Genomic DNA, 24,124 nt, shown 5'->3' on the forward strand with positions numbered 1-24,124 from the left:
AAATCCATGCTCTCCCCCTTATAAATCTTTTTGGCTTTCCATCCCTTAGAAAAAATGGATACGAATGTCCATTCTCATTCAGTTATTCATATTCAACCAAGTCAAACTTACTTAATTAACAAAAAGCGATAATGGTTAGTGTTAATTTTATGGTATACTTTAATTTCATGGCATGTTTAAAAATATAAAAGAATACCGATTTTCACAACGTGAAACAAACTCCACGCATAAATCTTCCAAGCAGTTGCTCCAATGCGACAAATTTCAGCCAATCTCTTGTCCTCTGTCACCTCAAGTGACATTTCTCCGACAGAGATGACCGGTTTGCACCTCGAGGCGCAGAAGTAAGGCCCAAGCAGGCGGAGCGCGCGGGGCTGTCCTCATGTCGGACTCTGTGCCCAACCTAATCGGCGATGGTCTCCTGTCGCTGTCAGAACGGTGATTTTTACTGTTTGTTTCAATGTTAATTGAATAGAGGGATTTATTAAGTGTGTTAAAAATAGGGTAAGCATTCATATTCATTTAAGAGTGATATTAGCTCGAAAGTCTAAATGAAAACTCAATGTACACCTTTTATCAATTTAAAAAGCTATCATTTAATTTTGTGTTATTTATAATTGGCTAAGTGTATTAGTAAAAAGGTTAATAACTAAATTCATCTAGAAAATACCTTTACTGTCAGCAATCCAAAAGATTAAGTTCGATTCACCCTATATGGCTATTCTGTCTGATTGTGTTGAATCTTGGCGTCAGAGAAAATACAAGTAGACAGTGGCATCATTTCACGAACATCTAGGGGGGGGGGTACAAACTGTATGGTAAATTTTTTACAAATCATATTATTGACTTACGAATAAATTCAAGCATACCACGCGATGCCTTTTTTATGCTCTTTCCAAATATGATAATCATTTTGTCGGAAATGAATTTTACCCCTACCCCTATACATATCAATTCAGGGTATATATCTGCACATTAGGGGGGTGGGGGTAAAGTTTAAACTTACCTCCCATTTACATCAGAAATAAAATTTACCCTCCCCCTAATCTGCAAATGTATACCCTGAATTGGTATATGTAAGGGTGGGGATAAAATTCATTTACGACAAAAATGATTATTATGTTTGGAAAGAGCACACAAAAGGCATCGAGTGGTATGTTTACTTTATTCGTAAGTCAATAATATGATTTACGAAAAATTTACCAACTGTATTTTATGGTATTTAGGGGGGGAGAAAAGTTTTTGATTTTTCAATGAAAATACATAACCAGACGTTTTCAATGAAAATAGGCTACCCCCAAAAGAGGCAATTTTTCAAAATCTGATTGGGGGCAAAAAGTCTAGGAGATACAGCCCCCTTCCTCCTCAATTAACACCAGTGCGAGGAGCCTTGTTTTCATCATTATTATTTTAACGGAGTATTCATCATCATTTTGTCACTGGCTTAGTAAGAAATTGACCAAACCATACTTAACCATAGCTTTCATTGGTCATAATTTTATGCTATATGTTTTATGCTAATTAGATGTTTGATAATAACTGTACCTAATACAGTGAAATATAAAATATGAAACGATGCATTTTTATTAGCCATACCAAATAAGACTTATACATAACAAATAACCATTATTTAAAAAAACGGGTAGCCACATTCGTGTTAAATTACGAATGTTTGTCAATCTTTGAAATTTTTTTACTAATTTGTCTAATTGAAGTAGTGGTAAATCAAATAGATTGTTATTATAATACAATATGAATATAACAAACGCTATAATACAGAAAGGCTGAAGTTACTTCATGAAAAACACTCTCACTAACTATGTATTTTAGTTTCAAAATAGCGAATTGCCGACGGTTGTTGAAAAAAATACATTCCGCCCAAATCTAAAGCTACTGTATTTTCCACTGGTGTTTGGCGTGCTTAACCCTCTTCCAGTGATATAGCAACGGAGGAGGGGGGCAGTGTGCACATTTGTCCTCCGGGTGCAGCATCTGTTTGAGTACCATTTAGATATATTCGTTTGTTTTTTTTAAATCACCGGGAGATTAATTATTTGAGAGGGACGCAAAAGCTGATATTCCTCCCGGGTGCTGAATAACTTACCTACACCTCTGCCCTCATCTGTACCTGGAATTAGCTATCTCAGTGCTTATGAGAGAGTTGGAAGTCATTTTGTCAAGAATTGATATAAAGAGAGAGATTTATTTTAAACAAACACCAATTTTAAACAATATACCAATTCATACACAATTTAATAACTGAAGCAACAATACTCAATACTCTTTTTCGATTCTTTAATAGAAATGCAAAAACAATTATATTAAAACTTAAGGGGACAATAAACCCCCCCCCCCCCCATTTGTAATACTAGGAATGAAAATCATTTTCAGAGCTATAAACCTTTGAAAATCTGACGAACTTTCCTTAAGCCGTTTGGAAGTTTCTTCTTCGGGAAAAAGCAAGTACGACAAAACTACGCAATTACTTGGGAATTATTATATAAAAAGGGTTGACAAAAGTAATTATTTCAAACATTCATAGCCTAAATCTCAGATCACCTAATAGCTTTATCGACTAGCATAAAAAATTTGGAAAACAAATATCTCCAATTGCGTTAATATTACTTTGTAATATTTACTATTTTAGCATATAATGTTTAATATTATGCTAAAATTGAAACGTTTTTTCGCTGGAGCACGGCGAAACTCACGTTTAGATAAATGTTCTAACTTAGTAAAAGGATAATTACCCCCCCCCCCTATCTCTCTCTCTCTCTCTCTCTGGGAACCTGTAGTGAGCATGCATATACACTTAGATATGAAACTAATATTTATATCAAATCTAAGAGACATATCTCTTTACACGCTAAAGTTCCGGTTCTTAAGTGCTAAGCTCTTATACAAGTTCCGACGGCTTTTGATTTAGCAGGTTCAAATGTTGTCTTCTGGTTTATTTCGAAATTTAATTTCTTTGAATAACTATCGTCAGATTATTTGTAAGGCTAATTATTGCACTTTCTGTAAAATTTAATTGTATAAGATAAAGTACGGATACAGTGCTTGAAGATATTGTCGCTGTTACGTCTGAAGGTCGCGTCTGACATTTTCACACTTCTGAGATATGTGGAAAAAACGTTTTTAAGTTGTTCTCAAAGGGAGGATCAACAGGGTAATGTAGGTCGTGTAGATCAATATAGATCATGAAGATAATGTTGATCATTTTCGATTGAATACAAATACCTGTCCTAACCCTTCCTTTGAATGCAGCTCAGAAAGTTGTCTTTGGAAATTATTTAAGAAGTTTGAAAATGTCCGGTACGACAAAGGCTGTATCAAGGGTTTTAGGGGGTTTGAACTCCCCCCTCCGTAATATTTGTCTGACTCGTAAAAAACTTAACAAAAATGAATGTAAACAAATTTTGATGTGATTTAAAAGTTTTTACCTAAAAAATAAATTTTTTATCTAATAAATGGTAAAAAAACCATTAGCTCTTCACTCAAAAGTAACACCATTTATTTTGGGGTCATTTAAAGAAGATTCCAACCGGAATTTGGATGCTGCAGAGGAGGTTTAAAACAATGAAGAAGGGGGGATTAGGAAAAGATATCTACAGTAACATTTATCCTCCCCTCCATTTAATAACACATAGAAGCGTAGCTACAGTATTTTTATTGTGGGCAAGAGGGTGTGCTATTGAAGTATGTGATATTCAAGCGGTAGTGAAGAAAAGGGTACTGGTGCATTATGCGGGCACTGCTGAAGAGGTCAAGTTTGGTTAATGCTAATGAAATAAAATAAAACAGGATGAATGTATAATAGCTCATAAACAAATTTGGGCAATATATTTGCCCATTAACGGGTGGGGATGGGGGGTAAAGCATACCATATATTAAATACGTAACCTAACTTAACCTAGGTATCTTCTCCTCCCCCTTAAACCCCAAAAACAATCGTTTAATTATTGTAACTCGTTGAGAAACTACGGCTTTGCAGTCATTTATCTATAGTGGTCTCTTGCAAATAGTCTGTTTGACGGGTTTTTCGTGACTGGTTTCCTTGTACATTATATAGCAGTGCCCCCATAATGCACCAGTACCAAGAAAAGTAACTATTTAACAAACACGCTGCTTGGTGAATTTAAAAATATTACGCAATAGATTATAAACAATGAACACACAATAAACAGTCATAAATATAAGTCCTGGTGCTTGGCTTCTTATTAAAAATTGTCAGCAATGAACTGCTGCAGATGGCAGTAGTATACCGTAAACAAGCTTTCGTGTGGGCGAAGGTGAATGTCGCATACACTCGGCTTTTTTAGCCAGATTCACCACTCATGTTGGAGTACATATCCCCTCACTTCCCCCAACCCCACGCCCAGGACAGAACAGGATGCTCAACCTCATAATTGGACCAAACTTCATTGTAATAGCCCCGAGTATCGCGCTATTCATTTGCTCTAATTTTGAATGGATTTTGAATCTGTAAGATTTAATTTTTTGTACTAAACTTTTAATATACGTGATGTATTGAAGTATTATTTGGGATTTTTTTTAAATTGATTCATTTGTGGGTTTGCCAATTTATGTTAATAAATAGTATTGATATCAGCGGGCCACATTGAGCCGAAACAAAAATCATAGGCAACGCAATAAAGCTGTCTAAGCAAAGATACAGGATAAGTCAAAGCATTACACACAGATTGTGTAACATTATATAGTGACATATTCCGTACATTTAAAATTTGAATGTATTCGAAAAATATAAAGTCAAAGCTAGAATTAATAACTTATCCGTTGGGCATTGTTTGAAAGAATATCCAGAAAATCTGAACACTTCTTGGCATCATTGCGGCAGAAACGTTAAATTAATTAAAAGCTGCTCTGTATGCCAATTGAAATGTAAAATTGACTGCTGGAGTTTGAAAATTACCTTCCCCTTTACATCTTTCTTTAAAAAAACGAATTCTGTTAAAATTACGCAAAAGTTTTCTTGTGTAAATCAGGGTATGGGTATCAGGCCTACACGTTTCCAGAGGGGGTTACACTGAATATTGTTTTTACGTCTATAATTCCCTTCACAGGCAAAGCTCGATCTACTAGTGCTTCATGATAAGAATGATAACAATAGAAAAAGAGAATGGGTTGATACCGCTTATACGTACACACACAATTTCTAAATTGTGAGAAAAATCTATACGTTTTGTTTAAATTCACTTTATTCTATTCTCTGCAGACATTTCATACAGCATGCTGATGCAGAGATAAATGTCACACAAGTAGCGCTTGCGTTGTCAAATGCGACTATTTTCAGGCATAATTCTTAGCACATTTAAGTCAGTTTTTTGGAGTGTGTTAAAAAAAATATCTAGAAAAACGAAAATAGCGAGTATACATAAAGGCGATCCTACATTTGTGGGTTAGTGTGTGAATCCAACTCGTAAGGAATAGGCTGTTGTCAGCACTTATTAGGTATTTCAATGACAAATAAGAGAATTGGAGTTTCCATTAAATACTGAAAATAAAAATTAAAACAATTAAACGATTCCTGAGGCTGATCCCCTTCTACTAAGTTCCATGACCAAACTACAACCGATTTGACGTATCTGGTTATAGTACGAATATCATTACAAAAAGTACTAAGTCTTATTTTCTTTTTCGGTGATTTTTTTTTTTCATTCAGGAATTATATTCACTGCACGAAAATGATTCCATTTCTGTCCTTTTCATTTGTGTCCCATTTGCAGATGTAGAGTGTGTATTCATTTCCACCTTTGAAAGTTTTAAAGCAAGAGAATCTAATGTGGAACTGATAAGTTTTAGGAAGTAAAATCACCTTAATTATCAGGGGAAAAAATTGAGCTGATCAAACGTGGTTAAACCCGAAGCATAGAGCATTATTCAATTTTGCAATTAACTTGGCTCACATTTTTATTTGATGATGATGAGGCTTCAAAGGCAGCTTATTTGGGAAAATATTAATTTGGAACATATTATGAAGTGTAATGGACCCCTATTTTTCTCGTTTTTCCCTTTGTTAAAAACCAGCATGGATTAATTCGAAAAAAAAATTATCTCCTCAAATTAAAGAGCAAATTTGTTGCTAAAAACGTGCAACAGTTTTAAAAGCTACTGAATAGATTGAATTTATTTCAAATTATTGGAGGGGCAACTACCCTTTTTGCCCCCCTCCTCCGCGACACCACTGATAACACAGAAAGTGCGCACTTTTAAGTCTTTCTTTCTGTTTCTTGAGAGAGGAGAAAAAAAAAGCTGGTGGAGAAATATTGTGTTTTCACTAGATTGAATTGACTTAAATAAAGGTCTTATTGATGCTATACTTCTATTCTAAACCAGAGCTCTTCAAAGAAGAAAAAACTAAGTAGGAAAAAGAACATTTAATTTCAAATGTTGCGTGCGCGAAAAATGATCATTTAGTAAAAAATTTCAAGCAGGCATGATCTCAAATAACAAATACCAAGCAAAACCGAATAAATGGCTCAAAATAAACAATACCGTCTGTTTCATATATACTGGCTCAATAATTGGTTATATAGTGGTCAATAACAATATTAAATAAAAAAAAACAAGTTTTTTTTACTGAAAGTAAGGAGCGACATTAAAACTTAAAACGAACAGAAATTATTCCGTATATGAAAGGGGCTGTCCCCTCGTCAACGCCTTGCTCTTTACGCTAAAGTTTGACTCTGTCTCACAACTTTATTTTTTAAAACAATAAAAAACTTTAGCGTAAAGAGCGAGGCATTGAGGAGGGGACAGCCCCTTTCATATACGGAATAATTTCTGTTCGTTTAAAGTTTTAATGTCGCTCCTTACTTTCAGTTAAAAAAACTTTTTTTTTATTTAATTTCTGATCGTTTTTTAGTTAATGCAGCTTTTATTTTGGCTTACCGTCACTGAATAAGTAAAACAAAATTTGCATATTAATTTTACTTTTCTTGTGCTAAATGGCTTTCCAATAAACCAAAACCAATACTATACAGAAATACCAATACAGAAATTATTCTATATATGAAAGGGGCTGTCCCCTCCTCAACGCCTCGCTCTTTATGCTAAATTTTGTTATTGTTTAAAAAATACAGTTGTAAGAAAGTCAAACTTTAACGTAAAGAGCGAGGCGTTGAGGAGGGGACAGCCCCTTTCATATACGCGGGATAATTTCTGTTCGTTTTAAGTTTTAACGTCGTTCCTTACTTTCAGTTAAAAAAAACTTGTTTTTTTTATTTAATTTTTGAACATTTTTGAATTAACACATGTTTTGATTTTGGCTCACCGTACATGAATAATTACAACAAAATTTGCATATTAATTTTACTTTTATTTGGCTAAATGGCTTTTTCGACAGTTGTCCAATTTTATTTACGAACGTTTTTATTAGTAATAAATATACGTAACTTACGAATTAACTTACGTAACGAACTTCTATATTCATATATTCTTAATACGTATATTAGGGAGTTCACCCCCTAGTCAATACCTTGCTCTTTAAGCTAAATTTCGAATTTTGTTCTTTAAAAATGACCCTTAATCACAAAGGCCGTTAATTAGAATAAATAGCTCTTATGAAAGTACAAAAACATCTTTGGCTTAAAGAGGGAGGTATTGACTAGGGGGTGAACCCAATAATATACGTAATATTTTCGGTTCGTTTTAATTTGTGATGTTGCTCTTTACTTTCAGTTGAAAAACTTTTTTTTTTATTTGATTTTTGGTCTTTTTTTTTAAAGAATGCTGGGAAATCTGGCGCCCCCTTCATAGCAATGTCCCTTCCCCCATGAAAGTTCCTTCATGGAAAGATCTTCTCACATAACCCCCAACCCACCCTCCTCCCCCACTACCAGAAAAAATCCCCCCTGAAAACGTCTTTATACTTCCCAATAACCAATACCATATGTTAACATTGGGTAAAGTTCATAACTTTCAGCCCTCCCCCCGAGGACTTCGGGGAATTAAGTCATCCTTAAATACATAGTTATCTTATTTTCGACCATGCTGAACAAAATGGCTATCTCAAAATTTGGATCCGGTGACTTTGGGAAAAAAATGTGCGTTGGAGGGTGCCTAGTTGTCCTCCATTTTTTTGTCACTAAAAAAGGGCACTAGAACTTTTAATTTCCGTTCCAATGAGCCCACCCACGATACTCTAGGAGCACTGGGTCGATACGATCACCCCTGGAAAAAAAATAAAAAACAAATAAAAACGCATCCGTGATCTTTCTTCTGGCAAAAAATGCAAAATTCCACATTTTAATAGATAGGAGCCTGAAACCTCTACAGTAGGGTTCTCTGACATGCTGAATATGATGGTGTTATTTTCATTAGGGTTCTATAGCTTGTAGGGGGTCTTATCCCCTTTTTTTTTGAAAATCAGCCAAATTTACTAAGTCACGAAACTTTTAATGGGTTGCACTAAACTGGATAAAAGTTATATATTTGAAATCAGCATTGAAATCTGATTCTTTTGATGTATCTATTGGTATCAAAAACCCGTTTTCTAGAGTTTTGGTTACCATTGAGCTGTGTCGCTCCTTACTTACAGTTCGTTACCACGAACTGTTTGATATACTGACATCAATAACTAGCTTAAAAAAATACCGTCTGTTTCATATATACTGACTCAATAACTGGTTATATACTGGTCAATAACAATATATACTGACATCAATAACTGGCTTAAAAAATACCTTCTGTATCATATTGATTCAATTGATAGTCATCACTAAGCTTTTCTTCCTATAAAAGAATTATCAAGAAGGCCGTTTTTAAGCATTTCATACAGAACTGTGTTCTGCTGTGTTTGATTAAGATGAAAACAATTTTTTTTTTTCATGGCTAATTAAAAGCACAAATCTAAGGTTTATTATCTTCACAATTTCTCGCAGGAAATCGACCCCCCCCCCATGAAAAGATCCAAAGAGTTCTGCAAGTTTCTTAGATATTTATCTGGATTTTTTGGAAGGGGGAGGGGGAATTATTTTAACTAAGGATTCCTTATCCTTAGTTAAAATAATTGATTTTATTTGAGTTTAATCCATATTTTAATAGATTAATGTTCATTTGTGCTTTTTAAGTCATGGACTGTACAGTTTCACATTGTAAATTAGTTCTTTGTATTAATTGCTCAATCACTTACATATAAATCCCTTACTTATTTAGTAGGCTATTATAAGTCCTCCTACCCTCAGAAAAAGGAACGTCTTTAACCCATACTAAACCTTAAAAAAAAAGTTTCCATAAAATTCTTGATTTCAAGATAAACATTCTTTATTTAAGTCATATAAACGAAATTCAAAACAATTGTAACCCCCCTCCTCCCATAGAAGAACAATTAGCCTATAACTTAGGGGAATACAAATAATGACTACTCAAAAAAGAGAACTCAAAAAAGAAACTAACAACAAAAACTAAATTACTTAACCTGCGCTAAACCATTTTTCATATAGTACAGCCTTTCATTTCTGTTATTACTAGTTTATTTTTATTATTACAATGATTTCAAATGTTTGCTGCTATAAAAAAAAATGATTAAATATATAAAAAAATCTGCATAAGTGCTCTAAAGTAAAATAGTCTATCTTAAACTAAAGAATGTTTTACTGTATACTGTATCAAGTGTCACTTATCCTACGGGCCTCGCATAACCCTAAGCTCACAAAAAAGAAGGCTATATGCAATATTCATGAGTTTGCCTGTGTCATTCATAAATTTTTATTTTCGCCAGAATTTTACTGAAGAATACAATGATACTAAATATAAAAGTTAGGGATTTATGTGCCAATTAGTGAAATTATCAGTTTTTTGGTTTTATTTTGAGAAATAATTACTATTTCTTACTAGCATTAAAAAAAAAATGATAAGATAGGCAATATTCGCCCAACAATGAGCAATTTTAAATGGTTTTTCATGATTCATGCTTCAAATTTGATTTTATAGGTTAACCAACTTTTGACTCTCAACGCTTGTCCATTCCATGTATCTAATAAATAAACAAGTAAAAAAATCAGCTGAAAGTAAGCAGCAATTTTGTAACTTAAAATGAACAGAAATTATTCCATGTACTAGGGGGAAGGACTGTTCCATCCTCAACTCTCACATTTTGAAATAATTCCATGTACTAGGGGGAGGAGGAGATCCTCAACTCTCACTCTTTGATCTGCAGTCTTAAAATTCAAATGCAACAGGCCTTGTGTTCGAGCAGTCTTTCATAAAAAATTACGACAAAAAGTCAAACTTTACTGTAAAGAGTGAGGGCTGAGGAAGGGGAGCCCCCTCGTATTCGGAGTAATTTCTGTTCGTTTTAAGTCTTAATGTTGCTCCTTAATTTCAATTAAAATAACTTGCTTTTTAATTTAATTTCTGGCCGTTGCTCAAATCATGTCAGGAAATCCCCTTTGCTGCCCCTTATGTAAAATTTTCCCCATAAATTTTTGTCCAAATGGAAAATTCCTTCTGTTAAAATCCCCTCCCCCAAAAAATCTTATATTTCCCAATAACAAGCACTTCGGGCAAAATGCGTAATTTACAGCCCTTTCCACACGGACTATGGGGGCTCACGTAACCCTCAAAGATACAGTCATTGGACTTTTTCACTATGCTAAATTAAATTGTTTACTCAAAATTTTGATCAGATGTCTTTGGGGAGAAAGGGGGCATGGGAGGTGAGCTAGTTGCCCTCCAATCTTTTTATTCACTTAAAAAAGGCACTAGAACTTCTGACTTCCGACCACTTGAGCCTTCTCCCGATCTTCTAGGATCACTGTCTCGATACGATCACCCTTGGGGTAAACAAAAATAAAATAAAAAAGAAGAACAAATAAACACACAGCATCTTTGGCCTTTCTTCCGTTCAAAAGTACAAAATTCCATATTTTTGCTTATAGGAGCTTGAAACCTCTACAGTTGGGCTCTCTGATATGCCGAATCTGATGGTGTGATTTTCATTAACATTTTTAGTCCTTTTTGGGGTGTTTCCCGCTTTTCACAATCGGGTAAATCTTCTCAGGCTCGTAACTTTTGATAGGTAGCATTTAAGTTAATGAACCTTGTATATCTAGGATCAGTATAAAAATTCCATTCGTTTGATGCATCTATTGTTATTAATATATGTTGTTTAGAGTTTTGGTCACTATTGAGCCTAGTCACTCTTTACTTACAATTCGTTACCACGAACTGTTTGATAGAGCTGTTATTTAAAGAAAGTCGCTGCATTAATTCATGAGACCGTTGCTGCTCTGCGAAAAAAAATGTCTAGTTATCCAATAAAGTTGAATTTGTCAGATCGATAACTGCTTGAGGTAGCAACTAAAATCGCTTAAGTTGACAACTAAATGACAAGCAATTATTGTTCTTGTGAGAATATCTTCGTAGGCAAAGGGCAACCTTAATAGAATATTTTTTTATGTATCACAGTATATCTACTAATATACCAAAAAACTTATATCTGCTGCATTATTATGATAAGTTAAGTTAATGATTTGGAGAAAAAATTATTATATAGCCTTGGTCCCTTGACTATCAGGATATGAACCCCTCCCCCCCCCCAATAAAAATGCTAGAGCTACGTCCCTACATACCGCCTCTTATTTCCTCCAAAAGAAAGTCCTATAAATAGTGTGCGAAGAAAAATATTTTTGACCATTGCTACATGGGTAGAAACTTTGGGTGAGTGTTTGGTTTTACGGTCAAATTTTTAAATATGTATGTGACTTTATAATTTAAAGACTCTTGTAGATTTTTAAACATAACTTATGCCCCCATTCCCCTAATCCCAAGATATGAATATTGTGTGTGGACCGATAGGCATAAAAATTAAAAAAAAACCTTCGCTCAACCACTTGTGTGAGCCACAGAATTTTTTTTACCCCCCTTCCCTGATGCTAGGGCTGAAGTCCACAATAAACCTTCGTACAAAATCATCACTATTTTAATGAATCCCATTGACTTTATGCTGCGAAATACTTGCTTGACTTCAGGCTTCAGGTAGCTGCTGTTCACTCCTCATACAATTGTTTACAGAGCTTAAGATTAGTAATTGGCTAAGAGTTTGCAACAGAAGGAGGGTTATGGGTGGATAAGGGGCGTACGCTCACGAAGCTCTTGAATTTCTGGGCAATCCCTTTCAAATTGTCAAACAGAATTTGTTTTCTCATTATAACCCCATCCAAAAATTTATATTGCCCTCCCCCCCCCCGCGAAAAAAAGTGTATGTGCGTACTTGAGGTAGATAGGTTCATCCCTAATTGTGGAATATTTGGATATGGTTAGAGGTAAGGGCTTAATGTCAAGTAATGTTTGTCAAAAGCTTTTAGAAAAAAATACCTCCCAGAGATCAATATTTATTCTTTTTCTGTGAATCAGTCAATGAGGGCTAGTGCAATGCCCTCTTCGGGTATGAAGAGTTTCGTCTGTAAGAATGAATTTTTTTTAATGGCAACGACAAGTTAAATGTAATGGTGCTGAATATTCCAATGGTTCAAATGTCCAATGCTTCAAAACCTCCAATGCATTGGAGTTTTCCGTAAGTTTTCCGAGTTTTTCGAGTATTAACAAAAATAGTCCATAAAAAAATTGTATAGCCGCTTTGGAAATTTTTTTTTTCATTTGTATGTACAGTGTGCAGGGCAGTATCCATGATTTTTTTTTTTGGGGGGGGGGGGGTGTGGTTCATAAGGATATTTTTCGGGGATGGACAACAAAACTTAAAAATTATAATACTTTTTTATATTCATTTTTGTTACGTGTTTACGAATCCGGCAAACGTTTCAGGGGGATTCAAACCCCCCTAACCACCTACTTGGAAACGGCCTTGACAGTGTGCATGTCATTTTTTGTTTTAATGTTCCGTATATATTTTGTGTATGGTTGATCAGGTTTGAAATGCAATTATTGCTATTTGTGTTTAAATTTTACTGTTTTATGAACAATTTAACATTAAGGTGAACGAAAGAAAAATTTATTTGTAGTGGGCTAATTCTGTTTCCATTTTCCCTTTTTTATGTTCTAGAACCTCAAATTCAACATATAGAAGCCATCCCGAGATCATTGTTATTAGTAGTATCCGGATATCGCTGCAAAGAAACTAAGGCAGGTAAATCTTCTTCACCTAGTCCAGAAATTCAGTGGTTGGAGGAGGGGGAGGAGGTAAAACATAATCTTATTTTTAAAGGGAGGGGGGAGGCAAACAATTGAAAAAGTTTCAAATGATGTTAGAAGCCCATACATACTAATTTTTTATTAATTAACAATAATAATTTATTTTTAACGCGCTACGAAACAACAAAACACAAGCGGAGTACTTGGGAAAATAAACAAAAAAAAAAAACGTCATTGTACACAGATATAATACACAACCATTAATTGCAAAAGAGTCGGAATAGCGGGTGGAAACGACTCAGAGAAAAAACAGTATTATCATCTAAAAAAGTATTTGATCTTTCGAATGACGCTGAAATATCTGCAGCACCGTATTTACTAAAAATCAAATAAAAAAAAAGAGTTTCGTTCAACTGAAAGCAATAAGTAATGTCAAAACTGAAAACAAACAGAAATTATTACTTATATGAGGGGGCTGCCCTCGTCCCAATACCTCATTCTTTACGCTAATCTTTTTTTATAATATTTTAAAAGCTTATTATTCTAATTAATTAAACGGCCCGTGTGTTTCAGGAGTCGTTCTTAAGGAATTGGGACAAAACTTCAAACTTTAGCGTAAAGAACGAGGCAATGAAAAGAAAGCCCCCCTCATATGAGTAATAACCAGTTTATTTTAAGTTTTGATATTGCTCCTAACTTTCAGTTGAAAAAATTGTTTTTTATATCTAATTTCCGATCGTTTTAAAACAATACCGAGAAATCCAGCTGCCCTTCCATGGAAAATTCCTTTTCCCCCTGACAATCCCTCCATAAAAAGTTATTCCCACGTAAAATACCCCCCTCTACCGCCAGGAAAATTCCTCTCAGACAGTTTCATTCTAGCTGAAAATTCCCCCGACAAATTTCTTGCGGACGGTCCCAGGTGAAATTTTTTTCATAGCGCACTTTCATTTGAAAAGATTATTTTTAAAATTTTGCCAGAAATTCTCTCCTCCGTGGGGAAGTTCTCCCGCAAATAACCTGCACCCTAGTAGAAACTTGCTCCCACAGAAAATTCTCTCCTTATAATTTATCCCGTGGATAACTTCCCCATGGCGAATTTCTCTCGTGAAAAATCTCCCCTCCTACGGAACAATACTCTAGACAGCCCCAACCCGGTAAACATTTTCCCCTGGGCAATTCCCCTTAACATCTTCACATGTAAAATTGAGTCAGCAAAGATAAAGTAAGACTAATAAAAAGAAATTCGTATAAGAATTTTGGCAAATTCCCCCAGTGTAAAATTTCCCCTGGAAAGTTACCCCCCCCACTCACCATAAAATTCCCTTCCCATGACAAATTCTCCCCGTGGAAAATCCCCTGAGCAGAAAATTCATCACCACCCCATTCAAAAAAGTTAGGCATACTTCCCACTAACAAATACTACACGTAAACAATTGGCAAATTTTATAACTTAAGGATTCCTCAGGGGCTGTGGAGGTCATGTTATCTCCAAAAGCATAGTTATTGGGCCTTTCAACTATGCTGAACAAAATGCCTATCTCAAAATTTTGATCGGGTGACTTTAAGGAAAAAGGGGGGCTAGTTGCCCTCATATCTTTTTGGCCACTTAAAAAGGGCACCATAATTTTTAATTTCCATTCTAATGAGCCCTTTCTCGATGTTCCAGGACTATTGGTTTGATGAAATCACTCCTGGGGGAAACAAACAAACAATAAAGAGTGACAAAATAAATGAACAGGCATCCGTGATATTTCTTTTGACAAAAAAAAATACAAAAATCCACATTTTTGAAGATGAGAGCTTTAAACTTCTGCAATAGGGTTTTCGGATGAAGCTGACGATGAAGCTGAAGCTTTCGCTGAAGCTGAGGATGTGATTTTCATTGAGATCCATTGACTTTTAGAATTGTTATCTCCCTTTTTGAAAATCAGGGAAATTTTAATGGGTCACATTAAACTTGATGAATTTTATACATTTAAATAAGCATCAAAATTCGATTCGTTTGATATGTTCATTGTTATTAAGACTCTATTTCTTTCAGTTTCAGCTACTTATGAATTTTTAGGCTATATCTTATCTTGTGAGGGAAACTAAAATGTCTGGCAGCAATTTTAAAAAAATAAATCGCTCAATTCTTGTGCGAGTACGTTCCTAACTATATCTTATAGTTATTGGATTAAATTGCTCTTTCTAAGTTTACGAAATTTGTTGCAAAAAAAAAAAAATTGAACTTTCAAATCTGCACGAACCTTCCTTGCAACAGTAGGGATCAAAACTGAACGCCCTCAGTCGAGCGGCACAGTCGTATCCACTGTGCTGTCACAAGGTAATTAGCTGTAGGATTTATTGACAAAGTGACTTGTATAATCAATTATAACAGCTGATGTCAGTTCAAGTTACAATCCATTGACAGTGGCAAATTTTACAATCAAGATTATAAGTTTATCCTCAGGTATTTACCAAATTAAACAAGGTTGTAGCAAAGAATTGATTAAATTAAGGACAGTCAGGAAAATCCCCATAAATCTTATAAGCCTCTATTATTACCCTAAGTCTTTATTGAATGGAGTCCTTTGATAAAGGGTTTTCTGGGAGTCGGCATTTACCCATCCACCCCCTTGAAAATACCACGTGGAAAATATCCCATGGGAAATAACCCCCTCCCCCCACACGGAAAATTCCCCCCTGATAATTCTCCCCATATTCTCCCTGGATAATTCCAAATGTTCACTAGAATGGAAAATGAAAGTTTTACTCATCTCTTTAAATCCTATAGCATCCTATAACATTACCTATTTCAAAGAAACAAAAGGGTTCAATGTAATAATATTTGTTTATTTATTTTTTCCCAGAGGCACTTCATATAAAAGGGGTGGTCGTATAAACTTCGGAGAGGGCTCATTCGATTACTAATAATAAGTTATAGGGCAATTTTTAAAAGTCAAAACTGAAGGGAGGGTAACAAGCCCTCCGATCAGCTTCCATGGGAGCTTGAAACTTCTACAATAAAGTTTTTGGATACGCTGAATCTGATGATATGATTTGGATCTCATCATCATATTCGTTATAAGATCATATCACATCATAAAATACACACAAGGATCTTAATGATGTCATTAAGACACCTTGACTTTTAGGAAGTGTTTCCACCTCTTTCAAAAATCGGGGAAATTTTCTCAGGCGCGTAGCTTTGATGAATAAGATTTAGCTTAATGAATCTTGTATGTTTGTAATCAGCATAACAAGTCGATTCTTTGATATATCTATTGATATCTAAATTCTGTTTTTTAAAGTTTCGGTTACAATTGAGCTGTGTCGCTCCTTACTTACAGTTCGTTACCACGAACTGTTTGATAGCATGATTATGGTAAGGTCCAGACAAATAAAGTCGGTATTTATGTACCGAGAGTACATCACTTGAACTGATTTTATCTGTTTCTTCTTCCGATTAGCTTGATTTAATGGGTCCCAGCCCCCCCCCCCTTGGCACCCCCTCTCAATCTCTCTCCCTGATAGCCACCTTACATAATAAGTTAATAAGTTGCCACACTTAATTATATTATAATTAAAAATTTGGCAATTATATTGTCCGGGCGCTCCATGCCAATTATAGTAATTGTTACTGTTTGATAGAACAATAAGTTGGTTATTCTAGAGTTAAATCTTTCTAGCTCGTAATGCTTAAAAATTGTATTCAAGGTTTAGAGAAAGGCGCGCACAGAGGACTTTCACTCAGAGGAGGGGCAAAATTAGGTAAAATACACAAATCGGTTATTATGCAACAAATATAGGAAAACAGAAGAAATTTGTATGTTAGTATTACAGGGGGGAGGGGGGAAGGTCTGAAGTAAATTCGTTTTCCGTACTTATGTACTATCTGTAACACACGCGAAAAGGGAAGTTTGGTTAATGCTAATGAAATAAAACATAATAGGATAAAAATATAATAGTTTAGAAACAAACTATAGCTATATGTTCCCACATTAGAGGATGTGGGGGGTAAAGCATAGCATATATTAAATACGTAACCTAACCCAACCTAAGTACCTTTTTTCCACCTAATCCCCAAAAAACAATAGTTTAAGTATTGTAAACGCAATGACAAACCGCGGTTTACAATCCAATCGTCTATTAAAAGAAACCCGTTTGACTAGTTTCTTAAGGATCTTCCTTATATAATATGGCACGTGTGTTACGGATAGTACATAAGTACCTTCTTTTCTTCTGAATTAGAATAACAGTAAATTATCCTAGAAAAAATAGTAAATCCAGGAGTTTTGTTTGGGGGGGGGGTGCTGGTACAAAAAATACTTACGAAACGTACCAAAACTTTGCTTATATGCATTGTTGTTGCTTTTTTACGGGTCGGGCAAATAAAATTAGTGGGGGGGGGCAAACTCGGTAACCTCATCCCTCGCAGATACGGCCTTGCCTAGAAATACTGTTGGAACATAGATTCAAGGGAGATAAAACCATTTAATTTGAACAATTTATTAGAAAACAAAAGTTGAAACTCTCTTTGGAAAGTAAATTGAAAAACAATGAAGATTGAAACTCACAAGGAAAATTTTATCGTAAAAAAATCACCGGCAATAATATTGTATTTGGAGGGCTCTAAATCTTTATTCTAGAAAGCTAAAATGGCTACTCAGTAAGAAATAGTTGGCAACAACTCATTAAAAAAGTAGTGTATTCAGTTTTTGGATAGCTTTTGGTAGCATGTCAAAAAAGCATTTAAAAAAATGTTTTAGATGCTTCCAGCTGAAGGGAAAACTACAAGATAACGACATTGATGAAGTCACTACCACTACAAGTACAATTTGGTCGCATCACTATATAATGTATATAAATAGTTACATATTGTCTATATAAAAAACTGTTAGTCTAGGAATAATCTTGAAACAAAGCTAACCTAAACTTAGTCTAGAGTTCGGGTTGAATCGAATAAAATTCAAACTCGAGGCTGCGCTTTAGGCTAGGAGGTTCATAATTAGGATATGTGTGGACAGATTTTAGATGATCTTGAAACGATCTACATATGAAACCTCTTGTGATAAGTAACAGGAACAGTATTTATTGAAAATCATACAGTCTATTCCTAAGAGGAGGGGGTGTCGACATTTTGTTGTAAGATCTAAAGAGGTGTGAATCTAAGAATAGCTGGGAGCCATTGCTTAAGAGCCGTGATTCACAGCGTGGGGCACAGGCTCACCGATGGGGCGTGGCAATTTTCTGGTGGGTCATGGGGAGGACATCCCCCTTTGGCTGACTATACTTTAGAGACTTAATCTTGAAAAAAAAATCATGTGAATGACGTCACATTAAAATGCATTAGAGTAAAAAAGATACATAATAGTAGGCCTATTGCTATGCAGGGGCGGATCTAGGACTTTTTTTGGGGGGGGGGGCTCAAAACAGGTTGATTCGATAAACTTGCGTTGGTAGCAAGTTTAATTAACGCAAACTTGCGTGAATTAAGTAATTCACACTACTTTAGACGACGTTAGGGGGAGGGGCGTGCCCCCCTTGCCCCTTGGATCCGCCCTTTTGCAGTGAGGCGTTGCATAAAAGGTGTTGTATTCAGACAATATTTCATTAGTAGCCTATAAGATATGCCTAGAGGATGACCCAAGTTAATGACCATTTACGCTTCCTCCGGGTGAATGCACGTAAATTTTTCAATAACAAAATTGAAATATCATGAGGAGGCATCAGGACTTTAAAAATGACTAGGTGGGGTATGGCTCAAAATTTGTTGGGAACCAATTTTGGTTGCCAAATTGGTTCAAAATTGGTTGGGAACCACTGCCTTAGAGGGTCTCGAGTCATGACTTGACTCAAGTTCTTTTAAAACTGGACAAGGCTTGAAATTAAGACTTGATCTCCTTTGATAACAGTAACTATTGTACAGTTATTGTTGCTAACTCAGTAACTGATTGGGCAGCTCCTACCTCTCCTGTCAATACTTCATTTCTGATAATTATTAGAGGTCTTTGCCTCGGAACCACCCCTATATCATCATGCTGAGAGAATTTGTGTTCCTAACTGATTTACTCAGTCATTATTTGAATTCCACCGTTACTGTTGGTTTACTACTTTCTAAGCGAATCAAACATTCTCCTTAACGTTAATCTAATCTCAGAGCTCATCACCATCCGTCTCAATAGATTCATTGCCAACATGACTACTACCCAATTCTGTGCCCCAAACTCGTCCTGGAGTGATCAAGAAGCGGAAGACTTTTACACCTAGCTTCAATAGACCATAGATAACATTCCCAAGGAAGATGTTTTGTTCGTGATTGGAGACTTTGACACCGTCGTAGGTCACTCAAGGAAGGAGTTGAAGACGTCATGGGTGTTTTTAGACAAAACCATAAGAGTGAAATAATTGGTCACTATTGGTCTTGCTTTGCCTCCTACATTATTTAGGAGTTTAAGCGTATTTTGTATATTTCAAAATTATATGCAAGTATTCCGTTTATATACAAACCATTAAAAAGTTTAATTATGTTTCAAAATTATTTCAGCATTCCACCATTGATACTGCCGCAAGTGAAATACCAAAAAGAAACAATGTTTGAACTAAAGTGGCTCGGACAGAAGCATCTTTGCTACAATTTTGAATACTTTTTGTTATTTGAAATTTTTTCTAAGTTCTTTAATATGTCTTGGCTAAATTGGTTTAGAAAATTTAAAACTGAACTCATCTCCTAATGTTCTGTCTCTTGACAAAATTTCATCTCCTAATGTTTTTTTTCTTGACGTAGGCTACATAAGCATGCATGCGTCCTTCAATATCACTCCACTCAAAATATTGTTATTTCCTCCCAAATTTTCTGTAAGCGTCATGTAGCACTTACCTGAAATCGAACCTCTCGAACAAAAGACTCCTGTGTGCGTGCATCAGCACAGACACATCGAACCTGCGACATTTTGTTTTTTATTTTGGTAGCAATGCCCCATGACCTGCAATCAACCTAACTTATTCGGCTCTTTAATGATGTTTCTGGGCTAAATGTACCTCAGTAATTACAATAGAGTAATTAATTATATTAAATTAATTTTTTATGTGTTTATTATTTAAACTAATTAATGTTAGTAAGACGCAAAATCGCAAAATTATATTAAAACTCGTTCAATCGATAATACTCTAAATGTATACCCCTCACTCCCTCCCTCTCTTTCTCTCTCTCTCTCTCTCTTTCACTCTTAGCTTTATCCTCATTTTTATCCTTTTTGGCATGATAATAAGCAGCTGATTTTCCGTCTGCTAGGACGGTGACCTGTAATTTGATGCTTATTGACGCCTATGAAAATATTTATTTACATTTTATGACTCGGATTTGAATTTTTGCTGAATACAATTTTTCATTTATATGAACATTCGTTCTTTACTCGACAACGAAATAGTCAATCAGCGGTACTAGTGCACAATATGGTACACACCGCTATAGACTATATCAAGGAACTACTAATGGATACCCGTCAAACGGGTTTTTAAATTGAGAAATGGAATGCAAAGCGTGGTTTTCATTGAGTTCACAATATTTAAACTGTTCTTTTTTGGGGTTTAGGGACGGAAAAGGTATCTAGGTTAGGTTATGTATTTAATATATGCTATGCTTTATCCCCCCCCTAATGAGCAAATATAGCCCAAATTTTTTTTAAAACTATAATATATTCATCCTATTCTATTATATTTCATTAGCTTTAACCAAACTTGACTTCTTTCGTGTGTGCCATATAGTGCACCAGTACCCATTCAGCTTGTACAGTTTGTATTTTCTTCAGAACTTCAGTAAATTTAGAAGAAAATAAGGTCAAAATATATTTTTCGGACTGGAACATTACGCAAGAGGTTTTTTTATATCATAAATTCGGAAAAGTCATAAACATGCAACTTACATGGAACTGGAAAATTCCATGACCTGGGAACAGGTCAACCTGGGAACATCCAGGTTGTAGTTATTGATGAGCATGAGCCCCCCCCCCCCGTCCTCAACTTATATGCTGGACTCTGATTGATTTTCCTTTTTGTACTCTAATAATTACCTACTGGAAATTTACAGTCATGGTTTCTAACTCCTTCGTTAGAACCCGTCGACCACCAATGACTTTGAGCCTCTCTAAACCAAATTATGCGCCCTGCCTCAGTTCAAATAACAGACTAAGTGTTATGAGTGGCTATCAGGAAGTGACAGATGACATTGCCTCCTTGGGAAAAATAAATATCGTTTTAGGCTATACGTTGGCACGAAAACAAGAAAATGGAGGGGGCGGAGATTTTTTTTTTATCTGTTCTAATGATGATTTATGATAAGAGCATTATCGAAATCGAGTAAGGAGTATTTTTTTACGGTTCTTTAAAATAAAGATACGAAAAAAATATCGTTAAAATTCTAGGCCATAATTCCCCCCTTCTATATTGGCGTCCCTGATGCAACAAAAGGAACATGTAGAAAACGTGCCTTCTTTTTTTAAAGCTTTTTTATTTTCACTTTTCGAGGTATTGCAGGTGTAAAATTAAGTGTGTGAAAAAAATATGATAATTTTTACTAATTTGAAAATAAAAACTCGTCACATAATTATGTCTATCAAAACTTAAAATATCAACCGAAAACTCTGACAGTTTATCTGTAGCTGTGGTCTACCTTGGTTGGTTTAATACGTTTTCTGTGTTATTACTGTCAAGTCTTGTAATCTCCGAGTTGGAGACTCCAACTGGAATCGTAGTTACACTGCTTGTGGACGTTTTAGAAATCTTTTTGTCCTTTTTCTAATGAAGACATTATAAGACAAAATTTAGAGAGCCGTGCTTGTCTAAAATTATGTTCATGCTGCTTATGGGCTTTATATCCTCGCTGCTTGTGGACTTTTGGAAGTACCTTTCAAATATGCTCAAACTCTGCTTATGGTCTTTTGGAAGTGCCTTTGCCCATTCTTTGCTCAAAAAAATTGTGGAACAAAGGGTCAGGTTTTTCAGGAAAACTTTCTATGTTTGAAAATTTATTAACAGAAAAAATAACATACTTGAGTGTAGGAGCGGATACAGAATTAATGTTTTGGGGAGGGGTATCAATACAAATTTGGTTCTTTAATTGGTATTTTCCACCCTTCTGATCCTGTAATTAGCGTCAATTTCGTATAGCTGGGAGGGGGCACCTGGCCATAAAACCATCTCTTGGATCCGCCCCTGCTTGAATATAATAGAACTAATACAAATCATATAATTTGGGTCAAAAAATATAAATTTGAATTTCCTGATTATTAAAAGTTCAGATTTTCAGAAAAAATTTCAAGTAACAAAATTCCAGTAAGTTCTTCAGGGCAGTAATAATTTCTCGGCAAATAAAAAATCAGTTAGTTGGGTTCGAAAAGAAAATTATCTGTACACTCAGCAACCGTTATTTGGTCGTTCATGCTCACTAAAAACAAAAACAAAAATTATTTTCTTTTGTTGCTCCAAAATTCCAGATGTATGTTTCCAGCTGTGGTCGTACCCCGGGATGAGGTTGCCGGGTTTGAACCCCCGTCCCCAAATTTGTATCCAACTTGTAAAAACCCAACAAAAATGCATATAAACAAAATTTTAATATGTTTTTATTAAGTTTTTTGCCCCCGCCCCCTGAACAAACCTTTGGATTTTGCAAACCGTCCACCTTTGGATATGATTAATTTAAGTCTGATGTGCTGCTTGATTAATTTTTTGTTTTATCAATCAATATTAGCTTCATTCATCCGAACTCAAAACCGTGTTACCGAGAAATGAATTTTATAGAAGGATTTATTCTTTCCCAATTAAAAATTAAGCTTTCCCTAAACTTTTCATGTCTCTGCTACACCATCCAATGGCGCGAACTGGGAGGGGGTCTTTATTTTTTGCCCCCTCCTATATTTTGGAAAATACCTTTTTGGGTATATTGTCATTAAAAATGCCTTTTTCGGTAATTTGATAGAAAAAAACTTGCCCCTCCTCCGTAGACGTTGAAAAATACATATACCCCCCCTCCTGTAAAGTTTTGTGAATCGACGCCACTGATACGTTCAACAGTTGGGGCATTTTATCTTATTCCAGAAAATATTATAATTTCTAAAACATATTTTAGTACATTGTTGTTCTAAAGTATAGTTTTTCGTTATCTCGAAAGAATAAACTCCAGACGTGCTTATGGCTAACCAATAACGTTTCTAGCAATCTGATACGTCTAATAAAAATTTGCTGAATTCTTCTGCTCCATTCCAGACCCATATTAGTTTCAATCGTCTAGATTCAACTTCCTAGCGTATCATCATTTTTTAAGGAAATAACCATGTATCTCTTTTTTAGGATATATCGTAAAGGTACCTCAGAAGCTCCGCCCATGAGAGCGCCTGAATGCCTCTTAGCCAATAGCCGGTGATTGTTCTGAAGAGACACAGTTTCGTTGCCATCTTACCATGGAGCAGGTAAGTAGTATGAAATACTTTGGAAAAAAAGAATTATAAACTCCATAGGGGTTTGTGGGAAAGGTTGTTGTTATGACTTTCAATATGATTAATGAGAATTGTCAATATTCCTCATAGCTTCTAGCAATTTAATTGTGTGCAAACAATACAAGAAAGATACAGGCTACTTGTCGGGGTTCTGCAGAATTAAGGTGCTTTCACATAGCCATTTCTTTCACACTACCTTATTTATGCAAATCGGAAGCTACGTTGCGGTATTTTTTGTCATTGGGATCAATGTAACCTAGATTCTGGGTATTTCATAATTCTACGTGTTATAGTGACCATACCAATTACATGTATAAGTGATTAAGTTAGGTTAATCTTAATGAAATATGCTAAAATATAATGGAAACACAATACTTTAGTAACAAAATTATGGAAACAACAACAGAGAATTATGAAAAGCAGGCCGCCCAGAACGCATTATATAAAATACCTAACTCTATATATTAAATATTTAATTAAAATTTACTTGCATAGTATTTTATCTCGCTCAGGCTAAGCTGATTATCTCCGAG

The 24,124-nt window shown here is 35.1% G+C and overlaps 1 protein-coding gene across 4 annotated transcripts in view; it reads left to right on the forward strand.

Moving 5' to 3' along the window:
• The first annotated feature begins 408 nt into the window (after positions 1 to 408).
• The window catches only part of LOC148940163 (zinc finger protein basonuclin-2-like), a 128,899-nt gene continuing 105,183 nt past the window's right edge, over positions 409 to 24,124 (forward strand). Inside the window, exons 1-3 of one of the 4 annotated variants that reach the window (XM_089106189.1) lie at positions 412 to 504; positions 13,025 to 13,108; positions 23,446 to 23,564. In XM_089106189.1, coding sequence (XP_088962315.1) covers positions 23,556 to 23,564 — 9 coding nt within the window. In that variant the 5' untranslated portion in view covers positions 412 to 504; positions 13,025 to 13,108; positions 23,446 to 23,555. Of the gene's footprint in view, positions 505 to 13,024; positions 13,109 to 23,445; positions 23,565 to 24,124 lie in introns of all 4 variants that reach the window. The other 3 variants (XM_089106188.1, XM_089106190.1, XM_089106187.1) reach the window with 3 other exon arrangements.

Source organism: Artemia sp. Qi Xiang Cuo, chromosome 20 (assembly GCF_049724085.1).
Source record: "Artemia sp. Qi Xiang Cuo chromosome 20, ASM4972408v1, whole genome shotgun sequence".
Classification (NCBI taxonomy): domain Eukaryota; kingdom Metazoa; phylum Arthropoda; class Branchiopoda; order Anostraca; family Artemiidae; genus Artemia; species Artemia sp. Qi Xiang Cuo.